At 44.1% G+C, this 22593-nt stretch overlaps 1 protein-coding gene across 4 annotated transcripts in view; it reads right to left on the bottom strand.

Moving 5' to 3' along the window:
• MDGA2 (MAM domain containing glycosylphosphatidylinositol anchor 2) overlaps positions 1 to 22593 on the bottom strand; it is a 324296-nt gene that overhangs the window by 120418 nt on the left and 181285 nt on the right. For all 4 annotated transcript variants that reach the window (XM_080592726.1, XM_080592727.1, XM_080592728.1 and 1 more), the window contains one exon: positions 5459 to 5788. In XM_080592726.1, coding sequence (XP_080448852.1) covers positions 5459 to 5788 — 330 coding nt within the window. The remainder of the gene's footprint in view (positions 1 to 5458; positions 5789 to 22593) is intronic.

Below are 22593 nucleotides of genomic sequence, written 5' to 3'. Positions count from 1 at the left end.
GGACTGCGGCTCCCAGGGATGAGATTAAAGAGAAAAATCTCTGCACATTAAGTACTAAAATAGAACAATGAAAGAAAAGCTTTTTAACAGAATCCGGCGTTTATCTGTCCCTTCTGTTCACCTACTCCCTTCAAAGATAAACTCCGAAGATAATGGCCCACAAAACCAATCAATTTGCTGCAATAATGCCAGGTCTGCCTATTTGCTGGTAGTACCCCTGAAATATCTCAGGGCTGCCCGTGAACGATCACTCTGGACAGTGCTTAAGGTTTACAAATATCTTAATTGGACCACTAATTATCTCACAGAAAGCATTTTTCATTATGCAAAGAGGCTGCACTTTGATTTTAATAAACATTTAGCACTGAAATGAAGATCTTTTATGTATCATCAGAGGAGGAGCAAGATGACCAGAGGACACACACTTCACTAAGGCCACATGTTCTAATGCATCAGCCTGGACACTTAATTAATCATTATTTAACAGCCGATTAGTTTACCAGGGAAGCCCCAATCACCGCGCTGCAGGGCAGATGCGTGGCCTCATATACAGCGGTTCTCCAGGAATTACTCTGCCTATCTGGAAGCACTTATGCAAAACAAAATCGGTCTCTTGGCATGACTACCCAGGGTGGTACGCACTCTGCACATCTTCACATTCACCCAGAGACGAAGAATTGGGATGACAGATTTACCACGTCGAATATCTAATTGTACCCACGCTGGGTAGGACTGAAACAGCAGAAAGAATTCTCTTAGGAAGAGAAAGGTCACCGCTACCTGCTGCCTAAAAGCATCAGCCATTTCCTCCATCCAGCCCTTCTAACAGCAGTGCTGAGCAGCGAAGCCTTGAATAAAGTAAAATAACCCCCCTGAAAGAACAACTCACTTCACTGCACAGTGCTGCCTCCAGGGGGATGGCGAGAAGAGAATAAGCCAGAAGTGACAGATGTTACATCTCCTACTGTACTGATACTGAATTTAGGGGGATGAAGACAGACTAAGAGCCCACACTGAACACAGCACACCATACGTGACCTAAAGCCTTATTTTTCTTTCTTTTAATATGATATTTAAGGCAGAGAAAAAGATCACATACAACGACTAACAGGCTCTTCTGACCCACCTCTCTTTTTTGGTTACCTTGGGACCGTTTTATGTGTTTTATTTTTGTTTTTGTTGCTGTATTAACAGCCCTTAGATTCCCATGACATGCACACACGGAAGAGCCATTCTTTCTCTCAGTAACATTTGCCCTGGGTTGGTTTTATGGATGACAGGGCTTTTACAGGGAAAGATACAACATTTGAGTCTTCATTTCCACTATTCAGTGACCTACTTTACAGCGATGTAGTCGGGAGACTGCTAGGGGATTACTTCAGGTCCATTTATACGAGGCACTCATATGCCTTTCCTGCTGAAAGTACAAACTATCAGAGGGGAAAACCTTCCTGCTAAAAGAAGGGTAACACCAAGCACGCCAAGAGGCTGACAGCTCCCTTGGACAGCCAAATGTCCCTTTCCAACCTGCCGGAGGCAGAGGGGACCCAGCTGCCTCCTTCCTTCCTTGCTCAGGAGGTGACGCAGCCTCCCCTGCCCGACTTCGTGGCTCCAGGAGGAACTCGCGGATGTCAGGGAGAGACAGTTCTTCGCGAGACTAGAAAGCAGACACACAGCACAGTACTCAGTACGTCCATGCAAGTTCTGGCATTTGGAAAATGTGTTTGTGCTTAGGCCTTATGTTCATAATTACCACAGCAGTAATGATTCCTGATGAATCAGCAATGACCTTCAAACGCACACTGAAACTATTTCAGCTTCCACTTAATCAGGTAATGAAGTCACACGGATAGGCAGAATATTTTTTAAGATGCTAAACAAGGCGAATTCCAAATGCTGTTTTTCCCCCCCTTTTCTGATTTTCTTGAGTGTTACAGGACAGTGAGTGTAAGAGCTGACATAATTCATCACTGCCTACGGAAATTTTGAAGGGCTTACAGGTACCGTCATCTAATGGATGTTTCCAATAATCCCATCAATTTCCCCAAAGACTCCCCAGCAAGTACAGATAACACGGCGGTTACTTTCTGCCAGATGGGAAATGCATGACTGCACAAACATCGCTGTCCACTTCACCCTAGCAAGCAGGCAGCAGACTTTGCATGCAGTCGCTATCCATCATGCAAACTCGGCACTTACCCTACAACAATCCTCTCTTTGCTACTCAGTCCTTTACCTGATAGCAAGATATGCATTAATAAGCCTGAAAAAAATGGTCCTTCCAGCTAAGAGACGGGCTGTTCCCCTGTCCGTGAGCCTGCTGGTTAGCGTTTCTGCCCCTAGTTTTCATGGGATAACTGAGGTGGGACGGAAGCTCGGGAGGTGTCTAGTCCACAAACCAGCAAAAAGCATGTCCAGGTGCAAGGTCAGGTCTTGCTTTGTCAGGTCTCCAAAGCCTTCCAGGATGGAGATCCCACAACCTCTCTGTTGTCTCATGCTTCGCTGTCCTCAAAGGGAAGAAGGTTCTCCTTAGATCCATTCTGAACCTCCCATTCCAGCTCCTGCCCGTTGTCTCCGACCTTCCCACCCCACTGCTGCAAAGAGCCCAGCTCCGTTCCCTCAACACCTCCCTTACCAGCAGGGCACGGCTGCCGTCAGGTACCCCAGGGCTGGCTCTTCTCCAGGCTGGGCAGGTCCTGGTCCCCAAGTCGTTCCCCAAAGGCTGAGGGCTCTAGCCCTGACCATCTTCACAGCCTCGGCTGGACCCATTCCAGTTTACTGAAGTCCTTCCGTTACCGGGGGCCCCAAACCGGACCCAGTATCCACTGGCCCCCATGGCTGGCAGGGAGCAGTGCTGCTCACATCCCCCCCACTGCCTACTGGGACCCCCGGAGCTGCTCCTCCGCCAGGCAGCCCCAGCCTGGAGCGCTGCAACGGGCATCGCCCTCCCCAGATCTCACCCAACTCCCTGCTCTGCTCCAGCACAGCTGCTGGGAAGTCAATTAAAAGTCCACGAAACATGGTAAGAACATTTCAGGGGTCGTCGAGCAGTAAGAAAAAATACTTCTGATTTATACTTATAAATTTTTGCAAAAAGAAGCAAAATATTCAAGGATGTCTGAAAAATAAGCCACATCCAAAATAAACAATTAAATAACAAAATAATGACTAGCTAAACTAAATTAAATGAGTTTGTTTTTTTTTTTTTCCTCCTGTCTCTCGAGGTTTAAATATGTTTGCATTATGTTTCAGGGTGGGAAACGCAGCAGAGGTGTGAGCTGTGTAAACACTGACTGCTTGCTCACTTACATGCACACGAAATTGGACTCTGCATCCATGACCACAACTCTCTGCATGTCTCAGGACATGCTCCCTGACCTTCCCAGGGACTGAGGTGGGGATGACACCCTGTGCTTCCCTGGGTCTTCGTCTTGCCTTTGTGAAGACAGGCTAAAATGTACATTTTTCCAGTCTCTGTTGGACGTCTTTAAGTCACCATGACCTTTCAAAATGATCAAGTGGCCCTGAAGGGCCACTGCTCAGCTCCCTTAGATACCTCCTATCCAGTCCCATGGACCTACCTACGTCCGTTTTGCTTACGTGTTCCCTAACTCGATCACAGGTCAAGCTATCTCAGCTCCGTATCGTATGTAATATTCTCAATGAAAACCTTTCAGCAGGCAAACCTCCCAGACACGTGTCAGAAGCAACGTGGTGCTCAAGCAGGACCTGTGACCACACACCCCTGCAGCTCTTGCTCCACTACAAGGCCACCATGTGGAGGAGCACCTCTCAGCTTGCACATACACACAAGTTTTATGCTTACTTGGAGAAGTAATCACTGAGCATGAGATGGATATGAGCTAAATTAAATCTCCATAGCATAGTTTTGGACCGCAGTTATTTGTCACATAAAAGGACCACAATCACATGCCACTGAAAAAGCTGGGCATGCAAAACACTTGTAAACTACAGGTCAGCTGAGGAGAAATGGAGTAAACGAGGTCTTCCAAGCTTTCTGCTCAGCACCAAAACAGGACAGCTTGCAATTATGCAACTTCGTTGGTCCTGAGGAAACCCTGCACACTGCAGTTCCAGCTCTTCACTGAAATGTAACGCCAGCAAGCAAACCACTTCTCCTACCAGCACCAGTATCTTACTGAGGATGGGCGGCAGGTTCAAGTATTAAAATCTAAACAGTAATTTATCATGACAGTTGTGAGAGATTGTTTAGACATGATATGTACTTGTCAAGCATAACTGATACTGTAAGAGTTGGAAAATAGAAACGTGGATATATTGTTTGATGAAATAGAGTGCAATTAATCTCTCTGAGAAAGTAGAAAGCACACACTTGAATGTGTTTGGTAAAAAGGGGTCAGAAGATGTCTATTAAACATTTTCTTTCCATGCTATAAAAATGCTTTTCAATGCATTCTTTGTTGTCTCACTTCTAAACAGCACACAACACATGCCTTACCCCAGTGAATAACATGCATAATCTGAAGAAAAGCACAGCAATGCTTTACATAAAAGACAGGATGGATAGCAGCTGTAATACTAACACTCTGCCTCTGCGCTTTAACATAAAATAGTGTTCTGAAAACAGAAGTTTCTCGGTTGTTTTTTCCCTGTAGAAATCAACCAGCAACCCTTATTTTTGGTTACAAGTAATTTTTGGCAGGAAAAAATCCAGCATTCAGAATGTTTTTCATTTTATTATTTTAACATGGACTACCTCAGTAATTAATTTCAACTGTGGGGGGTCTGAGAAATATATTGGTTACAAACCAGCTATTAGCAAAGTGATAAAGAAAAGCAGACAACTAGTGTTGTGTTACACACTCCTACTCGATAGCCACAACAAAACATTTATTATCAGTCAAGGTAATAGCCAAGGTTTTAGCTCATCCAAGAGAGAGACGTTTCAGTCACTGATCTGGAGATATGCATAATAGATATCTTAAACTTTTTCCCTGTTGGGAATAGCATGATTCACCACCAAGCAATGCGTAATCTTTAAGAAAAAAGAGAGCTCCTTCCGCTGTTCTTGGCACTCGCTGTTCGATGGGAGCAGCTGGATGGATTCAGCCCGGTTAACATAACACCCTCCTACTTCTCCCTGTAATTTCCTACCAGCTATTTTTTCATGACTCCGGATGCCTGAAAGTCCAAAATAAAGGCCAAAGTCCTTTTTTAGAAGCAATAATTTTTCTGACAATAAGAGCAGGCATATCTGAGTAAATTGGACCTTAGTGTGCTCTTGGGAGAGAGCATCGCGTGCCGCTTACTCAGTTTCTGTCCTTTAATCACAGAACTCAGCCCCTGACCTAGGTCCTGCTTGAATATCCCCACGACAAGAAGTGCTCTGCATATCCACCTCTTTTTCCCATGGGTCAAGCAAAGCCATCCCTTGGCTATACAGAATTAAAACCGAAATCAGAGAACGCCTCCTTACCTGTACTGCTGGAGATGTTGACATCAATGCTGATATCCGATATGCCGCCTCCTTTCAGAGACGCCACACACGTGTATGTCCCAAAGTCCGTGAATTTCAAGTCAATGATGTCCAGGTTCGTGGTGCCAGGCGACACGTCGGGGTCAGTCTGTGTGATGACCATCCGTTCGGAGCTTCGCAAGGGGCGTCCATTTTTGAACCAGCTGAACGTCAGCTCTTCCGAAGGGACGGCTTCCACCTGGCAGGAGATTTTCACCTCTCGCCCAATCTGGATATTGTCGTCTTTATGGTATGGGTCAGGGGTGATCCAGAAACGTCCTTTTTTTAAGGCTGAAATATGAAAAAAAACAAAAACAAAACAAAAAAAAAAAACCAGCAGTTTAGTCTAATAAAGCACCAATTTTGCACCTTCAGACTTTGCCAAGACATACGTTCATGAGTCACTTTATACCTACAGATGATGGTTAGGAAGTCACTAAAGACTCCCGTGCACGCATTCAGCACATGGTTATTTTTTTGTAGGATGAGATCTTAATCAAATATCATCACAGAACATACAATGCTAAAATATTTGTCATTTCCAAAATGAAAAATTGGGACTTGAAATAATTCATGAATCTTTGTTTCTGGATGTCTTTATAAGCCCTTCTTCACCCCTATGGTATGGGAGCACAGAGAAAATAGAGATGTCCATCTGGCATCGCTAATACAACCAGCAGCAGCATCTCCAGTCTATCTGGAAACAAACATGACCATGTAAAACAGCTTTGTGCCAGCTGGTTAAACGGGAAGAGGTAAGCACATGCCCGAGGCTACAGCCTGCCCTGGCTCACAGCCGTGCCATCCCCCGGGGCAGCCTGGAGGGCTCCTTCTGCTCCTGCGGCTGCCCGGGGGCAGGCTGCCGTACCCCAGCGCAGCACAGGGCTGCTGCCCGCACCAGCTGGTTCAGGTGCTGAAACTGCTGCCGGCTCCAAAAGGTGACAGGGCTGAGCGTCCATCTTCAGGTCCTAGCTGGCAGTCAATGGCAAAAGGCAGAAAGATGCTCTTCTGGGATGTAACTTCAGGGGAGAGCCCATGGTGAGTACCGCGGGCGTGCTTCTCAGGCTGCGTCTCGCCAGAACAGGAACGCCCATCCCGTACTCGCCGCAGCAACCCGAGGCTGAAGGCTGCACGTGCAACTCAGAGAACATCATCACCACTTACAAGGACCTCTATTTCCATCCATGATTATTCAAGCTAACCATACGAATGTAATTAATTCTCTAACCCACATAAAGCAGAAATGAGGCAGTCTCAGCGTTTCAGATGGGAGCCCTAAGGCAGGCACGGTTCTTGAGGCCATCTCACAGGCAGGTTCAGCGCTGAGGACCCCATGCCAACCTAGGGCACAGCCTCCCCGGGGAACACAATTCCCCGCTATCGTCCTGGCAAGACAAGCATCTTTCACTAGCATTCCCCTCATCTACTATACAAGAGCAAAATAATACTGCTACTCACTTATTTATTTTTCTTGTCACCCTTTTAATGACTATAAAGCTATTAAGAACTATCACCGTTTACACCAGCAAATTGTTTGCTATAAAGCAGAGCTGGTTCAATAGTTATTTTTGGAGGAGTGCCTCAGAGTCAGCCATTAAGTTCTTCAAATACACATATGTTTTGATGCACTGAATACAAAATGCTACTTATGTAATCCCAAGACCCCTATCCCCCTATATATGTGTGCTTCAGTATGTATGCATGTATATGTTGTTATGTACATGTTTATATGCTGTCTCCAACCAGAAAGCCCCACAAGCAAAATAACAGTTGGAAATGTTACAAGCAAGTATCGAGGTGGAACACAAGTACTGGAAGACCAATGTCTAAATCCAGAATTTCTTCTCATTGTGCTGACTTCATGGTCTATCGAAAAGTTTTCCAGGTTGCCCTGTTTTCCTCTCCTGCTCTCTCTGCCCTCCCATGGACAGTGCCCCAGGTGAGAAGTGTTTGACTGAGATCAGGACATACTAGCAGCACTCTCCTGTATTTATGCATTTACAGCCAATGTAAAGTGTGGTGTTGTTACAAATGGTGAAGGCTACAAGCTGAAAATTTCCGTGTCTGGATCCCATACTTTGGGTAATACACAGTTTGCACGTGCTGCGTGCAGGAAGCGTAACAGCACCAAACGCAAACAGATGTACAAGGCACCAAGCATGCGAAGAAAGTCTGGTGTGTTGGCTCCTTCCATCTCTGCAAGTGGTGAAAACGCTAATTCAGACTCAATTTTGTTAGCTCAGTAGCTCCTTGAACAGAACAACTCTTTGGAGCTTACAAATGCCTTGCTGAATTAGCACTTCCACAGCTCTGAAAGGAATTAACAGTTAATTAATTAGTTGTGGTTTCTTTTTTGTTTGGTTGGCTTGTTTTGTTCAACGCAGGAAAACCAGCATAGCATCTGGCTACCTGTGGACACCCTCTTGCACGTGATGTGAGGAACTTCTTCTGTTGAGGAAGCTAGCCCTCAATCAGAGAACAAAGAGACTTCTGCACTGGCTGTGATGATCAGGTATGGCATGAAACGTGTCTGCCTAACTGCTGCTATTTAGATGTAACCGTGCATTCAAAAACCCAAGTGGCTGATGTGCTTTTGAGAATTTGTGAAGTTTGAAAATTGCACAGATTGTATCAAAAATAAATTTGCAAGAAAATGCACTAGCCTTTACTCCGCATCTCTCGCTCCCTTATAAAAGCTGCATCCCGTTCCCCAGGCTCGGGGAACTAACACACTGTGATTCAAGAGGAGGAACCACGCATTGTATGACAGTTGGAAACTGTCACGGTAAATAACTTTGGAAGACAAACTGAACTTCTTTGTTTGAAAACAGAAGAACAAAGAATGCTTACATCCACAAAATCCAGCAAATATATTATGCAAATAATTTGCAGACTGGAAAAAAAACAACAACTCATATTAGGCATGATGAACAGCACATTTCAACCAGAAATATTTGCTAATAACTTCAACAAACTATTTTTATTTCTGATTTTTCTTGTTTGCTTTGGGTGCTCATGCACTCCTCGCTGCAGTTTCTCCTTCCTGTAAAGGATCAGCAAGGTCTAATAGAAAAGTCACATTAACACTCATTGACCCTTCATTACAGCAAACTCTAAACACCAAAGAACTGCTGCAGAGCACATACCTAACCTGAATATTTTTTGTACATCTAAATACAAGGAGTTTAGAGGAGGGCCACGACTCAGTGTACTGCATGGAAAAAGTTAAGGAAATTTCTAGAAATTCTGAACTGGAGGAAAAAGTCCCATAAGCCACGTCAACATACACCCTACGCTCATCAGGAAGAGCCAGGAGCTCCTCACGTCAAACAATCTGACTGTGTAACACCGCCTGTAGCTGAAAGTCAGAGCACTGCTTTTCTAACCGCATCCTCCAAGACTCAACAACCTGCACAGCAATCAGCATTTCCTTCTGATGCCAATAAAAACGGCAGAAAATCTGACTTTACAATGGAGTGTCTTTACAGAGTTAAGCAGCATCGTTTAACAACCCGCATCCGCAAGTCCCTAATTTCACTTCTCACCAGAACAAACGTAGTGATCTCCACAATTAACCCGTGTATGCTGGAATTTCTGACGTGCCATCAAAGCACGTGAAATTCACCATCCGTATCTGGAAGCTGTCACCAGGAAGCCAAGCGCAGGTGCCCAGCAGCACCTGGCAGCTGCAGGCACAGGGCCGGAGGGCACGGGGAGCAGAAGCAGCGTGGTGCCACGATGGGCCCACAGCCCTCTGACCCTGCACAGGCACCCGGGAATTCAGCCAGAACAGCTCCAGACATGGTAGTGCCAAGTAGCTCAGTTTTTGGGCCAGAAACAACTGAAAATGAGTGCTTCTCAAAGGGATTCCCAGCAGGCCCGTTCCACCGTTCATTTTCAACGATGGAAGCACCACGAGGTGCAGCACTGCTACTGCCTCCTGGTAATGCCAAACCTCCCTCCCCGCCAGGCCCTGAAAACAGCCGTAGCAGCCACGGTGCTACTGCATCTTTGGAGCTACAGCTCCTTCTTAGGAAGGGGAAATTGAACCTGGATGTCCTACTCCAGACTGGTGAAACTCCAAATCACTCCGCATACTGGAAGCTTCCTGACCCACCGGGTCCGAAACCCTTCCGAATGGATCAACCACTTTCAGGTACACTGGGATGGAGAAGAGGACTGTGTAAGTCAGAGTTCAGGGTACTCTTGGATGGCAGAGACAGAAGGGGCCAGGATGACCCTGTCTTTGAATGAAAAGTTACTGCAGCAGTGAAGGGCCCCGTTAGCCAGCCCCAGGCCCAGAGCAAACAGGGTTGCCCTTGGAAAAAAGCCACAGGGTGAGCAGACCCCTCCAGAGTCACCGCACCTTCAGCAGTCCTGGGAATCCAAAGCTGCTTCTTCCAGATGGATGCTGTGGAGTCTTAGATCTGCACCAGCTGAATGTGGTTGCCAAAAAGACTTCAGACCTCATCAATTTATATTGTGCATCATATACTGACCTCTTGGGAACACCTGAGCTGAGCCTGGTACAAGCCCAGTAGGTAACAGAAAACACATTTCTGTTTGTATTCTCCACAGGGGTTTGCATTCGTAGTCAATGAACAGGTTTGGATTTTCCTCTTATGTAGGTTCTTGGACTGTAATTTGCAGGCATCTCCCTATATAACATCAACTACATTAAAACATACAACGGACTTGGACTCCAGGTTTTCACTGCATTCTCAGTTATGTTTGAAGCATTGCTGGAAGGTTTCAGTCACAAATGCGGGGTTAGATATATGAATAAGAGAGATAAGGTTAACCAGCAAAATGTGGGAGGTGATGCTGCAGGCATGCTAACTACAGCTGCATCCCGACAGAGATTTCGTAACATAATCAACACACAGGGCTAGAAAACATCAGCAAATGTGCAAATAGGTCTGTAACTCCACTTTGAGGCTCAGAACGTGCCCAGGAAAGTGCCAGTCTTTCTCCAAAGAGGCCCCAAGGAACTATGATGTGATCAAATAAACAAAGATGAAACAATTTTCATCCTCAAACTCTTCACAAAACTCTTCACTGTCTTTGCCCTCCCTCATTAATTACATTTCAAAGCAATAAAATTCATTTCGGTATCTCAACTAAGGCCTATTTGCATTCATCAGGTTAAGCCATATCCCCACCCCCACCCCGATCAACCCAAGATGCTCCATTAATCCATCAAAACGTTCCTATCTTGCAAATGCACATTTCATGATATGTGCACAGCATCAAACGCCGTACCTGAATACATTAGCTGCTGCACTATTTGCAGGCTTTGACAGAAGAGCTGTTGGCCACTGACTGCCTCCTAGGCTGACACGGGGCACTGGGGAACGCTCAGCTTTGCGTTTGCTGCTGTTTGTGTCTGTGTGCAGCCTGCGTGCAGCAATATTAAGCAGCAGAACGGTGCAAATCACTGATTTTAACCTTGACTGAACAGTTGGGTTCCACACGAGGTTCAGTCTCGGCACACCGACCAGAAGTGGCTTTGACTAATTCTCGCTGTTCCCCTCCACGTTTCGTTAAGGCTGGCAAGCAATTTTTGGTTTAAACTCTTCCCAGTGAACAAGATGGGAGTGTCTCCTGATAACGTGTCAAGCAGACGTGAGGACCTGCTTGGGTCTTGAAGCACCACGAGTACATTTGGATGTTTACTGAAGTCAGTACCCAGTACACCACTCGTTTCTGAGCACCCAGAGCTGGCATTTTTTCAAACAAATGCCGATATCTGCACCTCCAGATCCAACTCACTGCTGAGATCCTCTGAAACTGCTCGGGGTTCTGCATTTCAGCTGCATCCCCTGGGTCAGGCAACACAGCAATCCTCTCCTGTGCTCAGATGTTACTGACCCTTTGATGTTTCCCTCTCACATGCGCAAAAATAGATTGTGCTACTTGGAAAAATTCTTCACTTTATTTTTAAGGCCAGTGAGAAAAAGGCCAAAGGTCTGACCCAAAGCTCACCACTGTGAATGATGGTCGCTTCCATGGCTCCTCTGTGTGCTGGACTAAGCCTTTTGCCTCGGCTTCTGCTTCCCCACAAAGGACAGGAAGACACAAAAAGCACCAGGGGAACAGCTTGTTTGGAAAGCGAGCTGCAAACCCAGCTTCATTCTCTAGAAACTCCAGTCTGTTAATCCAGACACTGGCTGTTTGCTTTAAAAGACTGAGATGTAACTCTACAAGTTACTGCTGTGATCTTTGTACCAAAAGATGATTACTGGGATGATTCATTGGTCCTTGAAAGAAAGATATGAGGCAGACAGCGGGTAAAGAAAGCCAAGCCTTATCGCCAGCTCTTGCTTCAATCACACCGGGCCCCTCATCTCCTTGGAGCCTTACAGATGGGAAAAGCAATCCTGCTTTCATATGACTGCAATTCAAAAGATTCACAACCTTATGACAAAGATTTTAGATAGTCCCTAAAAGACTTGTGAAATGCATTCGTAAACCTAAACCTTTTCCCTAATCTGTCAAGGCATCTTGAGAAGCCAACTTTTCTCATTGCACTTTAGTGCTCACATATTCAGTCTCTGCTGGTTCCCAGATTCTGCAGAGGAAAATAGAAACTCAACTTCCTTCCCCTCAAGGAGCAACTCAGTTTGATTTTGAATGGAGCTGTGGCAGTGACAGACACAGTTACCTGCCCTTGTCCAACTTTAAGGCAATGGCTTTGTAATTCTGGCAATGAACAGAGACAGTACTTGGTTAAACACAACAGTTCAACGTACAGAATTAACGTGTTTAATATAAATGGTGTAAGCACCTGGATCTGTATTGGTCGATCTCATCATTAACGCATGATCTTTATAAAGTACTAGGTATCTTACTGCTGAGAAATAAGGAAAAAAAAAGTAATTTGACTCACTGTGGTTAAAGGCAGACACTAATGTATAATAGTAAATGAAGTGATGTTTTCCTGCAGTAATTCTGAATTATTTATCCTCCCCAGAAATAATCTCTTTCAGACCCCAAACAGCTGAGAAAATGGCACATTTCAACTTACGACCTTACTCTGATGCAATGTTTCTGTGACCTGAGCTTTGTTGTATTACAATACAAATAACCAATTCCAAAGCAATCACAAACTTGGACTAATATGCTGATCTTCTCTGTCAGGTGGAAAAAGATCCGTGCTTAAGTTGGGAGACCACGTAATTAGCAGCTGACCGGGGGTCTGGACCACTGGTGTCCTGTGAGATAGGAGCCATCCTAGCACGCTCCCTTGCAACTCAAGTGAACAATAAATATTAATACCTCTGGCTGCTTTCTTAGATACATATTTGTCAAAGCTATCATCCAACATCTACATCTACACCACTGGGATGGGTCTCAGATTTGTGTGTCTGAATGATTAAGTGAACAAATATATATGAAACAAAGGAATCTGGACCCTGACTACGCCTTGGAAACTGCAGCACAGTCTGCATTCTCTGGTTTGTTTTTTAAATGGAAAGCTCGACATAAATGAACCTCTACTAAATGAAAAGTCATTCCCACAGAAGAAATAGACTCATGGAAATTTTTCTCTAATATTTCTTTCTTCAATAACACATCTACCCCTACCAAATCAATAAAAGTAAAAGGAAGTTCTTACCATAACCTCCAAAGAAGCACAGAGTCCTTCTGTTCATTTTGGCCACGGGCAGCATTGTTTCATGGTCTTTAGTATTCTACAGGACATTGCCTTAAACTGCATGACCAAACAGCTAAGCTGGGTAGAGACAGCTCAACAACTGTCCAAAAGCTGTTTCTCACTGGTGAATATCACATTGTAATCTGTTAAACTTCATTCTGTCACATTCAAATACATTTTGAAATTATTGTGCATACAAGGAGCACTGAAAACACTATTTCTATTTTTTAAATTTTTTCCCCAAACAACTAAACTTTTGAAAGCAAACTCAAGTCCTGATTCAAAGCATAAAAAGGAAAGCATTCAGAATTACGGTTTTCTAGCCTAATTCTAAACTACAAGACCAAAAACACACTCCTTGAAATCAGCTTTGCGGATATCAGCTCTCCATAATGAAAGTTAATCTAGGTTGCCACATCAGCTCAGTCTGCACACTGATTCTGTGCACAGAGGAGCCTACTCTGAAGTGTCTTGCACAAAATCACTTCCACTTCTTTCTGATGGATGACCCCCATCCATCATACTCAGCGCTGTTATGAGCATGTAACCATATATGAAAAATTTCAGTAACAAACAGGAGACAACATCTGCAAACTGAATCATTTTTAAGCCTATGCCATTCTGCTGTGACCATCACAGCCACACCTACCCCTGATGCAAAGCAATGTCTCAGCTTTGCCTCACGTCGAACAAAGCTAAAACCCAACATAAACACGAGCTTCATGCCTCGCTTCAATGAAGGCCTTGAGCAAGTAGTCAGGTCAGGGCTAGGAAAATTTGGTCTAATGAAATGGACCTCATGATGTGTTGGTGGTTGTGCGTTTAGAGCAGAATACAACTTTTGGACAATAAGGAATACAAACCTTTACTAGCAGGCTTCAGTTATTGAAATTGCAAGCTTGTTGGACAAAACCTCTGTGTCCAGCTGGTGCTTTAAGAAGTCAATTTTCCAAAAAGCGAGGACAGTAAGATTAATGGATTTGGGGGAATAATAAGAGCAGAGAAACATTTAAGTCCAAACTCAGAGTTGAATAAAGAAGAATTGTACAATATGGTTAAAATGACACAATTTTAAAACCAAAAACGAGGGTTACCTTGGGTAAAGCCATTCTTTGGTCATCAGACAAAGAAAACACCACAGAATGGCTTAGGTTAGAAGGGACCTCTGGGTCCAATCCTCCAGCTCTATCAGGGACACCCAGAGCAGGTTGCCCAGGACCACATCCAAGTGGTTTCTGAAATTCTGGCAGGGAGAGTCCACAACCTACAATCTAACAAACCTAAGATTTAACAAACCAGAAACGGGGGCAGTAATGAACAATTCATGGCTCTTCCAGTGCCCCTCTACACCACAGAGGGGCAAAGGACACTGAAAAAGCCAGAACCGTTTAACAGTCTGAAGCTGTACGAAGTTGTGCAGTGGAGTCTCACCACCTCATAAGAAACAAACTCTGTCTCAGAAGATATGGGATCCTCAGCCACAGCTGTGTTTCTACAAACCACCTCACTGCCAAGTGGAGAAAATAGATGCAATTAAGAAAGGTTAAAATATATGGTTAAAGGCTCGTATATCTGCTGACGACTAAATATAATGGATGAGGAAGAGAAAAGCTGCAGTTCCTCACTGTCACTGTGCGCTGAGCACTTCTAATTAGACAGCACCCCGGCAGCAAATTGAGCTGCTCAAGCAGCAGCCTTTGGTGGCTGAGCTTTTCCCTCCGGATATGCTCAGGTTTCCACAAGCCCTTCTGTTTCCTCTTTCCACTCTTCACCTCTGATTTCTTGTGCTATTCTGACATTCAGCTACCGCAATGCCAGCGTTGCCTTTAAAAAAAATAAAGCATAATTGTGCGGCAACAGACACCTCTTTCCATCCAGCTTTTTGTCTCTGGGAGATCTTGAACACCGTCCTGCACCGCCGCCCACAAAGAGCCATCCTCTCCCCAGGGTCTTTAAGCTGAGTCTCAGATAACTCATGGCAGACATGGCCTGGTCTTGCACCACAGGGACCAAATCAGTGCTCGTTTCAGTGACTCGCAGAAAGAAAGGTCACTCCTCCTGGTCATTCTTGAGAGCAAAGCTAACAAAAACAACTGCTTGCCCCAGGAAAAAAGATAAAGGAAAAAATTATATATATATATATATATATATATGGTATAAATCTACCAACACTGGCTTTGTCTTCTGCCAGTTCACAGGACCTAGAAACTCTTAGATCGACAACTGTCTCTCTAACCATGGGCTCCACCCGTTGCCTCCTAAAGAGATTCCAAACTGGCTGAAAGGAAGGGGGATGGGGCAGATCCTTCAGCATTTTCTGCACAGCACCAGCCTGCAGCTTTTTTAGAAATAAAATACTCAAAGTCTTGCCAGCTTCCCTCCACAGCAATTGCATCTATTTTGTACTCCATTATTCATATTCAGTCTTGGCTGGCGGGGGACCGTCAGGTCTGCCAAGGTCAGCATCACACTGGTGGTTGAGTTTTCCTCTAGCAGGGAAAACTCCCTTACCTTCATGGTTCATCCGTACAACCCCACAACTGCTGGGTCCATATCTCAGCAAGATATGGAAACTTCCTGATTCTGAAAGAAGGCCTGCACATTTCACTCAAAACTAAAAAATAAAAAAAAAATAAAAAAACAGTCTAACATCAAATAAAATCGCTCATAAGCTCTGCAGAGAGCTAGCCTCACCTGCGTTAGCTGCAAGGAGTGCTGTTTGATGTTTTCACACAGGAGAACTCTCCCCAGGTGAAGCCATTCCTGCTGAGCGAGCAGGCAGGGGCACCTTGTTTGGGCCATAAGGAGAGCTTTAAAAAATAGCGTGAGTACAGAAAAGAGCTTTTACAGGGTATGCAACAATGCTGACCTCTCTTCTCAAAATTCAAATTTCTTAAATAAGGTATTTCAGACTCTGCAAGATAATTTTGGCCAAATTATGCTGCCTGAATGTTCCCTATATTTATCTTCCTATACTAAGAAAGACTGAAGTACAGTTCTGTTAAAAAAAAAAAAAAAAGACACATTCTCAGCATTTTACCAACACCTTATTTTTCCTCTGTCAACATGGCTTTAGCTTAAAGTTTTTTTAAAACTTTAACTTTCAGGAGCTATCAGAACAATTAAGTTGTCAAGCGTCTTCTACTAGAGCATCTCCAAACTTTTTAATATCAAGCAATTATTTGGCTCTTACAAGAACAGATGCATTCACATTTCCAATTTAAATGCAAATACAATGGAGAGATTTCAGGTTTTGTCTCTATTTTTATAAATGCTTTTAATTTTTAAAAGAAAAGGATTTATTATTTTGGAGATGCCATGTCTTTTTTTACCTGTGTTCCAGTTACTAGCTTCTGTTTCTTTTACTGCTTTTCCTTTTTGAAGCAAGAGGAGATGTAGACCAAAGCTGTACAGGTCCCCAGAGATATTCAGGTGAGGAGGCAGCTCAGGAGGTCTCTAGTCCATCCTCCTGCTCGAAGCACGGCTCAGATGGATGGATGAGCTCAGAGCTGGAAGGTCTCCGAGGATGGGGGCAGCACAAACTCCTGGCCCCTGGGAGCTGCCCCAGAGGTGTCACACCATTACAGAGCCGATTGATAAAGCGGTGACAAACTGGCAGCTGGCGTTCGGGAGGATTTGAAACCCCAAGCAGAAGAAAGCGAAACAAACCAAGAGCATTCCTATGACATGGTGTTAGAGCCTGCCAAGGCACAGCCGCGTGCCGTCACAGCCCGACCTGTGCGCTCAGGGCTATCCCGTCCCGCAGACCGCCCACCTCGCAGGCAAACTGCAACTTTGCAAGTCTCATCGCAGGCCAGGGAAGAATTGGGATATAAATTAAACAATTCAGAGAAGCTGACACAATCCCCAGTGGGCTGTGCACTTGCCAAACAAATTATAAATCCTCTGAACATTACAGCTGGGCGTTTTCCAGGGCCAATGCCTTTATAAAGTTTAGTTCTTGTGCCAAAGCTGTCAAAAAATGAAATAAAAAATAATAATAAAAAAAAAAGCCTTGCTGAGCCTTCCTGGATGCCAAAAAGCAATCCATTGCAAATCTTCACTCTTCTCTCTGCCCACACTGCAAATGAAACCCAGCCCGCAGTACTTGCCTTTCCTGCAAACCCAGAGCAAAGCCCAGGTTCCAAGGTTTCGGCACTGCCTTGTCCCCATCACCGAGAGCTTTATTCTACCGAAGGGCTTCATGACAGCCTGGATTTGTTCCAAGGCGGGATGCATTTCCCATCAACGCTTCCCTTTTATTTCACTGTTCAATGCCCAAAAAAATGAATCAGGATCCTATAGAACTTTCCAAAATTATTTGTCAGAGACCTACCAGCCTCGTTCACAGTTGTCTGATGCGATACAAGCAAGTACATTAAAACGCATTTCAAGGTCATCAAAAAGTCAGATTGAAGAAAAAAAATGTGCCTTTTTTTTTTCTCTCTTTCCCTTCAGGATGAGACAAAATTTTGAAAAACTCACTTATTTCTGTCAAAACAAAATACGGATTTTGTTAAGACTACACAGACCTCATCATGTATTAATCAGCCAAGGTCTAATACAATATTAAACTACAACACCACACCCACGCACAAGAAATTACTGTGTATCAGCAGTCCATATTTACTAGCCAAGAGACAGTGAGGATAACTCTTTTCCCTTGCTCTCTACTGAAGAAAGAACACGGGCACCTGGAGCAGCCCCACTGCCAGGGCCAGAAGGAGAGAGATGAAACCAACGTCACTTCTATCACTCTTGTACCTTCATAGAAAAGTGGTGCCTGACAGGCAGCACAGGATGTGGCAGAGCAGCAAACTTATTTAAAAATAAGATTTCTGCACACAAAAAGTCCTAATGAAAGGGCAGAAGAATCAATAAACCATCTACATTTTTATATGGAACCGTTTTATGAACTCGTCCACAATACGGCCCAGCCTGGGAGAGAGCACATATGCCTGAGAGTACTATTGCAGATAATAAAAATAAATGGACTTATTAAACTCTGAAGCCTGACTTTTTCACACATTCATTCTCAGAGCTGTAAACTTTTAGGATAGCGCACCAGTAACTTATGACTGTAGCAACACGTGGGATGTGCCACGAGATCGGGTTTTCTAGGCTAAAATCTTGTCTGATTCCAACCCCAGGGCACATCTCTTGGTTGAAGAATCAGAATTGGCTGGCAGTGTTTTGTTGTAGTAAATGGGGCGATACCCGGCTGGGGGATGGTCACCAGCGGTGTCCCCCGGGGCCCAGTTCTAGGCCAGTTGTGTTTAACGACGTTATCCACGATCTGGATGCAGGAGAGGAGTGCATCCTCACAAGCCTGCCGGTGATACCAACCCGGGAGGTGCTGCTGACTCCCCGGAGGGACAGAGGCTGGGGACACTTGGGTTGTCCAGCCTGGAGAAGAGGAGGCCCAGGGGCCACCTCCTTGCTCTCTGCAGCTCCCTGGGGAGGGGAAGCAGTCAGGGACGTGAGGGAATGGCACAGAGCTGCACCAGGGGAGGTTCGGACTGGGCATAAGGAAACATTTCTTTACCGTGGGGATGGTCAGACACTGGCACAGGCTTCCTAGCGAGGTGGTTGGTGCCCCAGGGCTGCCAGTGTTCAAGAGGCATTTGGACAGCGCCCTGTTAATATGCTTTAATATGCCCTCGTTAATATGTCTATATGCACTGCCAAGACCCAAATCCCACCTTTTGCATAAAACCTGTGAGCAATAGCTCTGTTCTGGCACCGGCCACCAGCCCGTGGGGCGCCCTGCTCCCATTTCTGTTATTAACGGCACCTGAGGATCTCCCAGGGGTGACAGCAAAGGTGCTGATGTATAACCGCGCAGACGTCATTTTAGACTTTATGTCACGCAATTGCTCTAAGCCAAGAAGGGAAAATCCAAAGAAAAAACTCTGGGATAAACAGAGCTGTGGTGGGCAAACAGAAGAGAAACCAGGAGTACAAGAATAGACACCAGAAATACCAGATTTCAGTGCATATTTTTCTGCTAAATCTAATAGAAAAGCAAGAAAAATATCATTTATTTCTCAATCTGGGTCTTTTTTTTTTTTTTTCAAGACATAATGAGATAGGTACTTCCAGCAATCTCAGCCTTAAATTGTGTTTCTCCAGAGTGCTTTTTGTTCAGCAAAAGCGTTTCTGTTAATGTAGAGCATAGGTCACTTAAAATTATTATTTTATATTTAAACTGACAGGGAATCCCACCCCTTTGAAAAATTAACTCTAGACATTATGTTTCCACTTCACAGAAAGGAAAAGTCACAGAGTCAGAGTCAACTGGCATTAAAATAAGTTGCAGTTGCAGCGGAAGAGACAAAGGAGTCTCTTTAAAGAAGGTAAAGGAAGAACTTGCTGAGGCGGCAACAAATTTGAGCTTGTGCACATTGACACCCTTCCAAATAATATCAGTGCTGCATATCTGAAGACCTGTAAGACATCTCTCTGCTTCTACTTGATGCATAGGTGTCCTTCAAAGATGCTACCCAGCATTTTTGCTCTCTTCCTGGATGGAGGAGCCACCTTACAACCTTTGTTAGCAAAAGCCTTTAGTTCTTCAGTACCGTACTGGTACTTATAGAGAGATTTTATTTTTTTTTCATTTTCCCCTTCACAGTGCCTTTGGAATATTTTTTCTTCCATGTTCTCGTAATTTTGAGTACTGATTCAAGTCATGTTGAAGCTGTACGATTTTCCAAAAGCCGTTGGCATATGATTATCTTGATTCCTGCCTCTTTTGACATTTTCAGTTGTCACCCAAAAACTGAATGGTATTGTGACAATCGTGGTTTTATGCACTGTCTTAAAGATTATGAGGTCAATATTACCTTTTCTCTACTCTAATGCCTTGTGATATCTTCTTCACATATGCAGTGAAGAATAGAATAGAATTTCTACGATCCTAAGAGAAATTTTTGAAGAAGTGAAATACCTCCAAAAGCAAAGTCTTTTTCTCGCTTGAGTGAGAGGAGTCAAGATCCCCTTAGAGCTTCCTCTGCTTTGTAATGGTTTTGTCTAGAAATATGGTAAAGGAAGCTGTTCTATTCATCAGTCTGAGAGCAGGAAGTGAAGATGCCACTGAGGAGAATACCCACCAACACTCAAATGCTAGCAGACTTGCAATCGTCTAAAGAACCCATTAATCTAAAGGAAATACTGAGAAACTTCCATAATTAGAATTGGTGAGCAGCCAGCTCTGCTGAAATGAGGTAGTATTTCTTCCTTCTCTGTTTTGACCCGGACACCTTGACAGATGACAACGTATTTGATGGAATGGAGTATTCTGCAATAACTTTGGGTAGAGTTAAACTGATAATGGCATTCTTCAAAATGGCTGTGTTTTGCAGACTTTCTCACTAGATGGGGACTTCACCAGGTAAACAACACGTGGCCTCATTGCAGAGGCAGCTGTGACAGCTGGAAAAGCCCCATGCACCACGTCGTTTATCTGCCTCTGGTGAGCTCCCGCTCAAAGCAAACAGAGGAAATGGAAGACATTACATTAAATCTATGCCTCTTAAGAAATGACACGATGGTACTCCACACATTGCTCTTCATCTCAGCAAGACTTTTGCTAACATTATCTGATGGGTGGAAGAGAAAGGCACTGACCCAATGGCTCAGCAGAATGGCGACAAAGGAAGCCAACTGTGGCTCACAACTTGCTTACGAAAGCGGTACCTATAAAGTACCTCACTTCATCTGCAAGTGGTACTTTGACTGCCTGAGCAGGTGGCGAACGAGGGAGCCTCTTCCCCAGCAGATGTGTGCAACGCCTGGTGTTTTGCAAGGGACCTGCGTTCACGTGAACCAACGAGCAAGCATGCAACGTGTTTTTGTTGGAAGGACTTACAGTTCCTTGTAAGATATACAGGCAAAAAGAGGAAAAAAACAACATCCAAAGATGTCTATGACTAAATGGGTTCCTTGCTGCAATGGCAGCTTTGGTCTATTTTACTTTCAGAACATTTTCCATGCCAATGCTCACTGGAAGAAGAGAAAAATGAGTAACAGCCAAAGAGATCACACATTAAATGCTTATGCATATTAAGAGGGTGCAAATTAATACCACTAGTGGCACCTGCTATCCCACTGCTGCTGGAGCAGTGCATGGCAGTCACAGGAGCCAGTTATTCGCACCCTGGACACTTATGTATTTATGTTTATTTCTTTCTGAAGGATTCTCTCTGATTTTAGATTTCTTTTATTAAATGTATGATAGTCATATGGCATCATTCATACTGGATTCAAAGGAAAGCGTGGTGGGTATTTACGAATTTGGGCAGTCAGCCACAAAGACAAGAAAATGCCCAGAAAAAAAAAAAATTAAAAAAAATCAAGAGCTGCTGGAAGATAAGGTAGCATCAATGGGATGAAGCACACACAATAAAGGCATGTTTGGATAAATGCACGGTGAAATTTAGTAAGTTTTAAGGGGAACAAATTAATCCAAGCCCTGATGGCACTTTTTACAATTTTACATTCCTATCTGTGTAAGATTAGGGGATTATTGTCTAGTCCTGGGATCGGTAGTCCAACCTGAGAGAAGCTGCAAACTCCAATTACCAACTGCTTCTCCTGCAAGGCTTAGTTGCCATTTCAACTAAATACTCTTTTCTCCTCAGCTGCTGTGTGAAAATCCTGATAAACAGCAACAAAAAAAGAGATGAAAGAGAGAGAAGCAATGAGCTGCGGGCAAAATGCTAAGAAACATATACACAAAGTAAAATCCAAACTTGGGTGCAAATTTCTCTCACATTTCACTGCTAAACTCCGCATCCCTTTTAGTAAAAATAATTCAAATAAGGCCAGAGTAAAAAGATTTTTTAAAGACAATTCTTTCCCTTTAACAGAAATAATAGTGAAGGGGAAAAATCACAGCATGCAGCCATGTACCGGGGGGCTGCACTTCACTGATTTGATGGGGTGATGTTCCTTGTGGTGGTTGCTTCTCAGAATTAACAGCCACACAGAAGAGAAGAAAAAAAAGAATCTTCCTCAAATGTTTTAATGATATTTTGTTCAACATCTTGCAGCTCCTAGGCATCTCATAGGCATGGGCTTCTATAAATAAAAATGTGAGGGCATATCATTATTATGCTATGACTCATGGAATTTGTATCTGCAGGGAGCTAGGGACTTGGCTTTTCCTCTGGGCTCTCTGGTGCTGTCTGCTGGGTCAATTAAAATACTCAGATTTTCTTTCACACAAAGCCTTTCCTCTCCCTTTGCTTATTCTGAGCGTGTGTTTCACTCACATCTTCCCATCACAACCTCATCACCGTTGTAAATCACAGCAAATTAATGTTGATGCTGTGTTCTTGAAACAACACTGCTTTTGCCTCTTGACAACAAAACCCCTAAGCCAAATGTCAAAAATTTAAATGGAAATACAATATTACAAATAAATCTGTGGACTTCT

The sequence above is a fragment of the Anser brachyrhynchus genome, assembly GCF_964034855.1.
Source record: "Anser brachyrhynchus genome assembly, chromosome: 5".
NCBI lineage: Eukaryota > Metazoa > Chordata > Aves > Anseriformes > Anatidae > Anser > Anser brachyrhynchus.
Note: the sequence above shows the minus strand (reverse complement) of the source record. Positions and strands in the feature narration are given on the sequence as shown.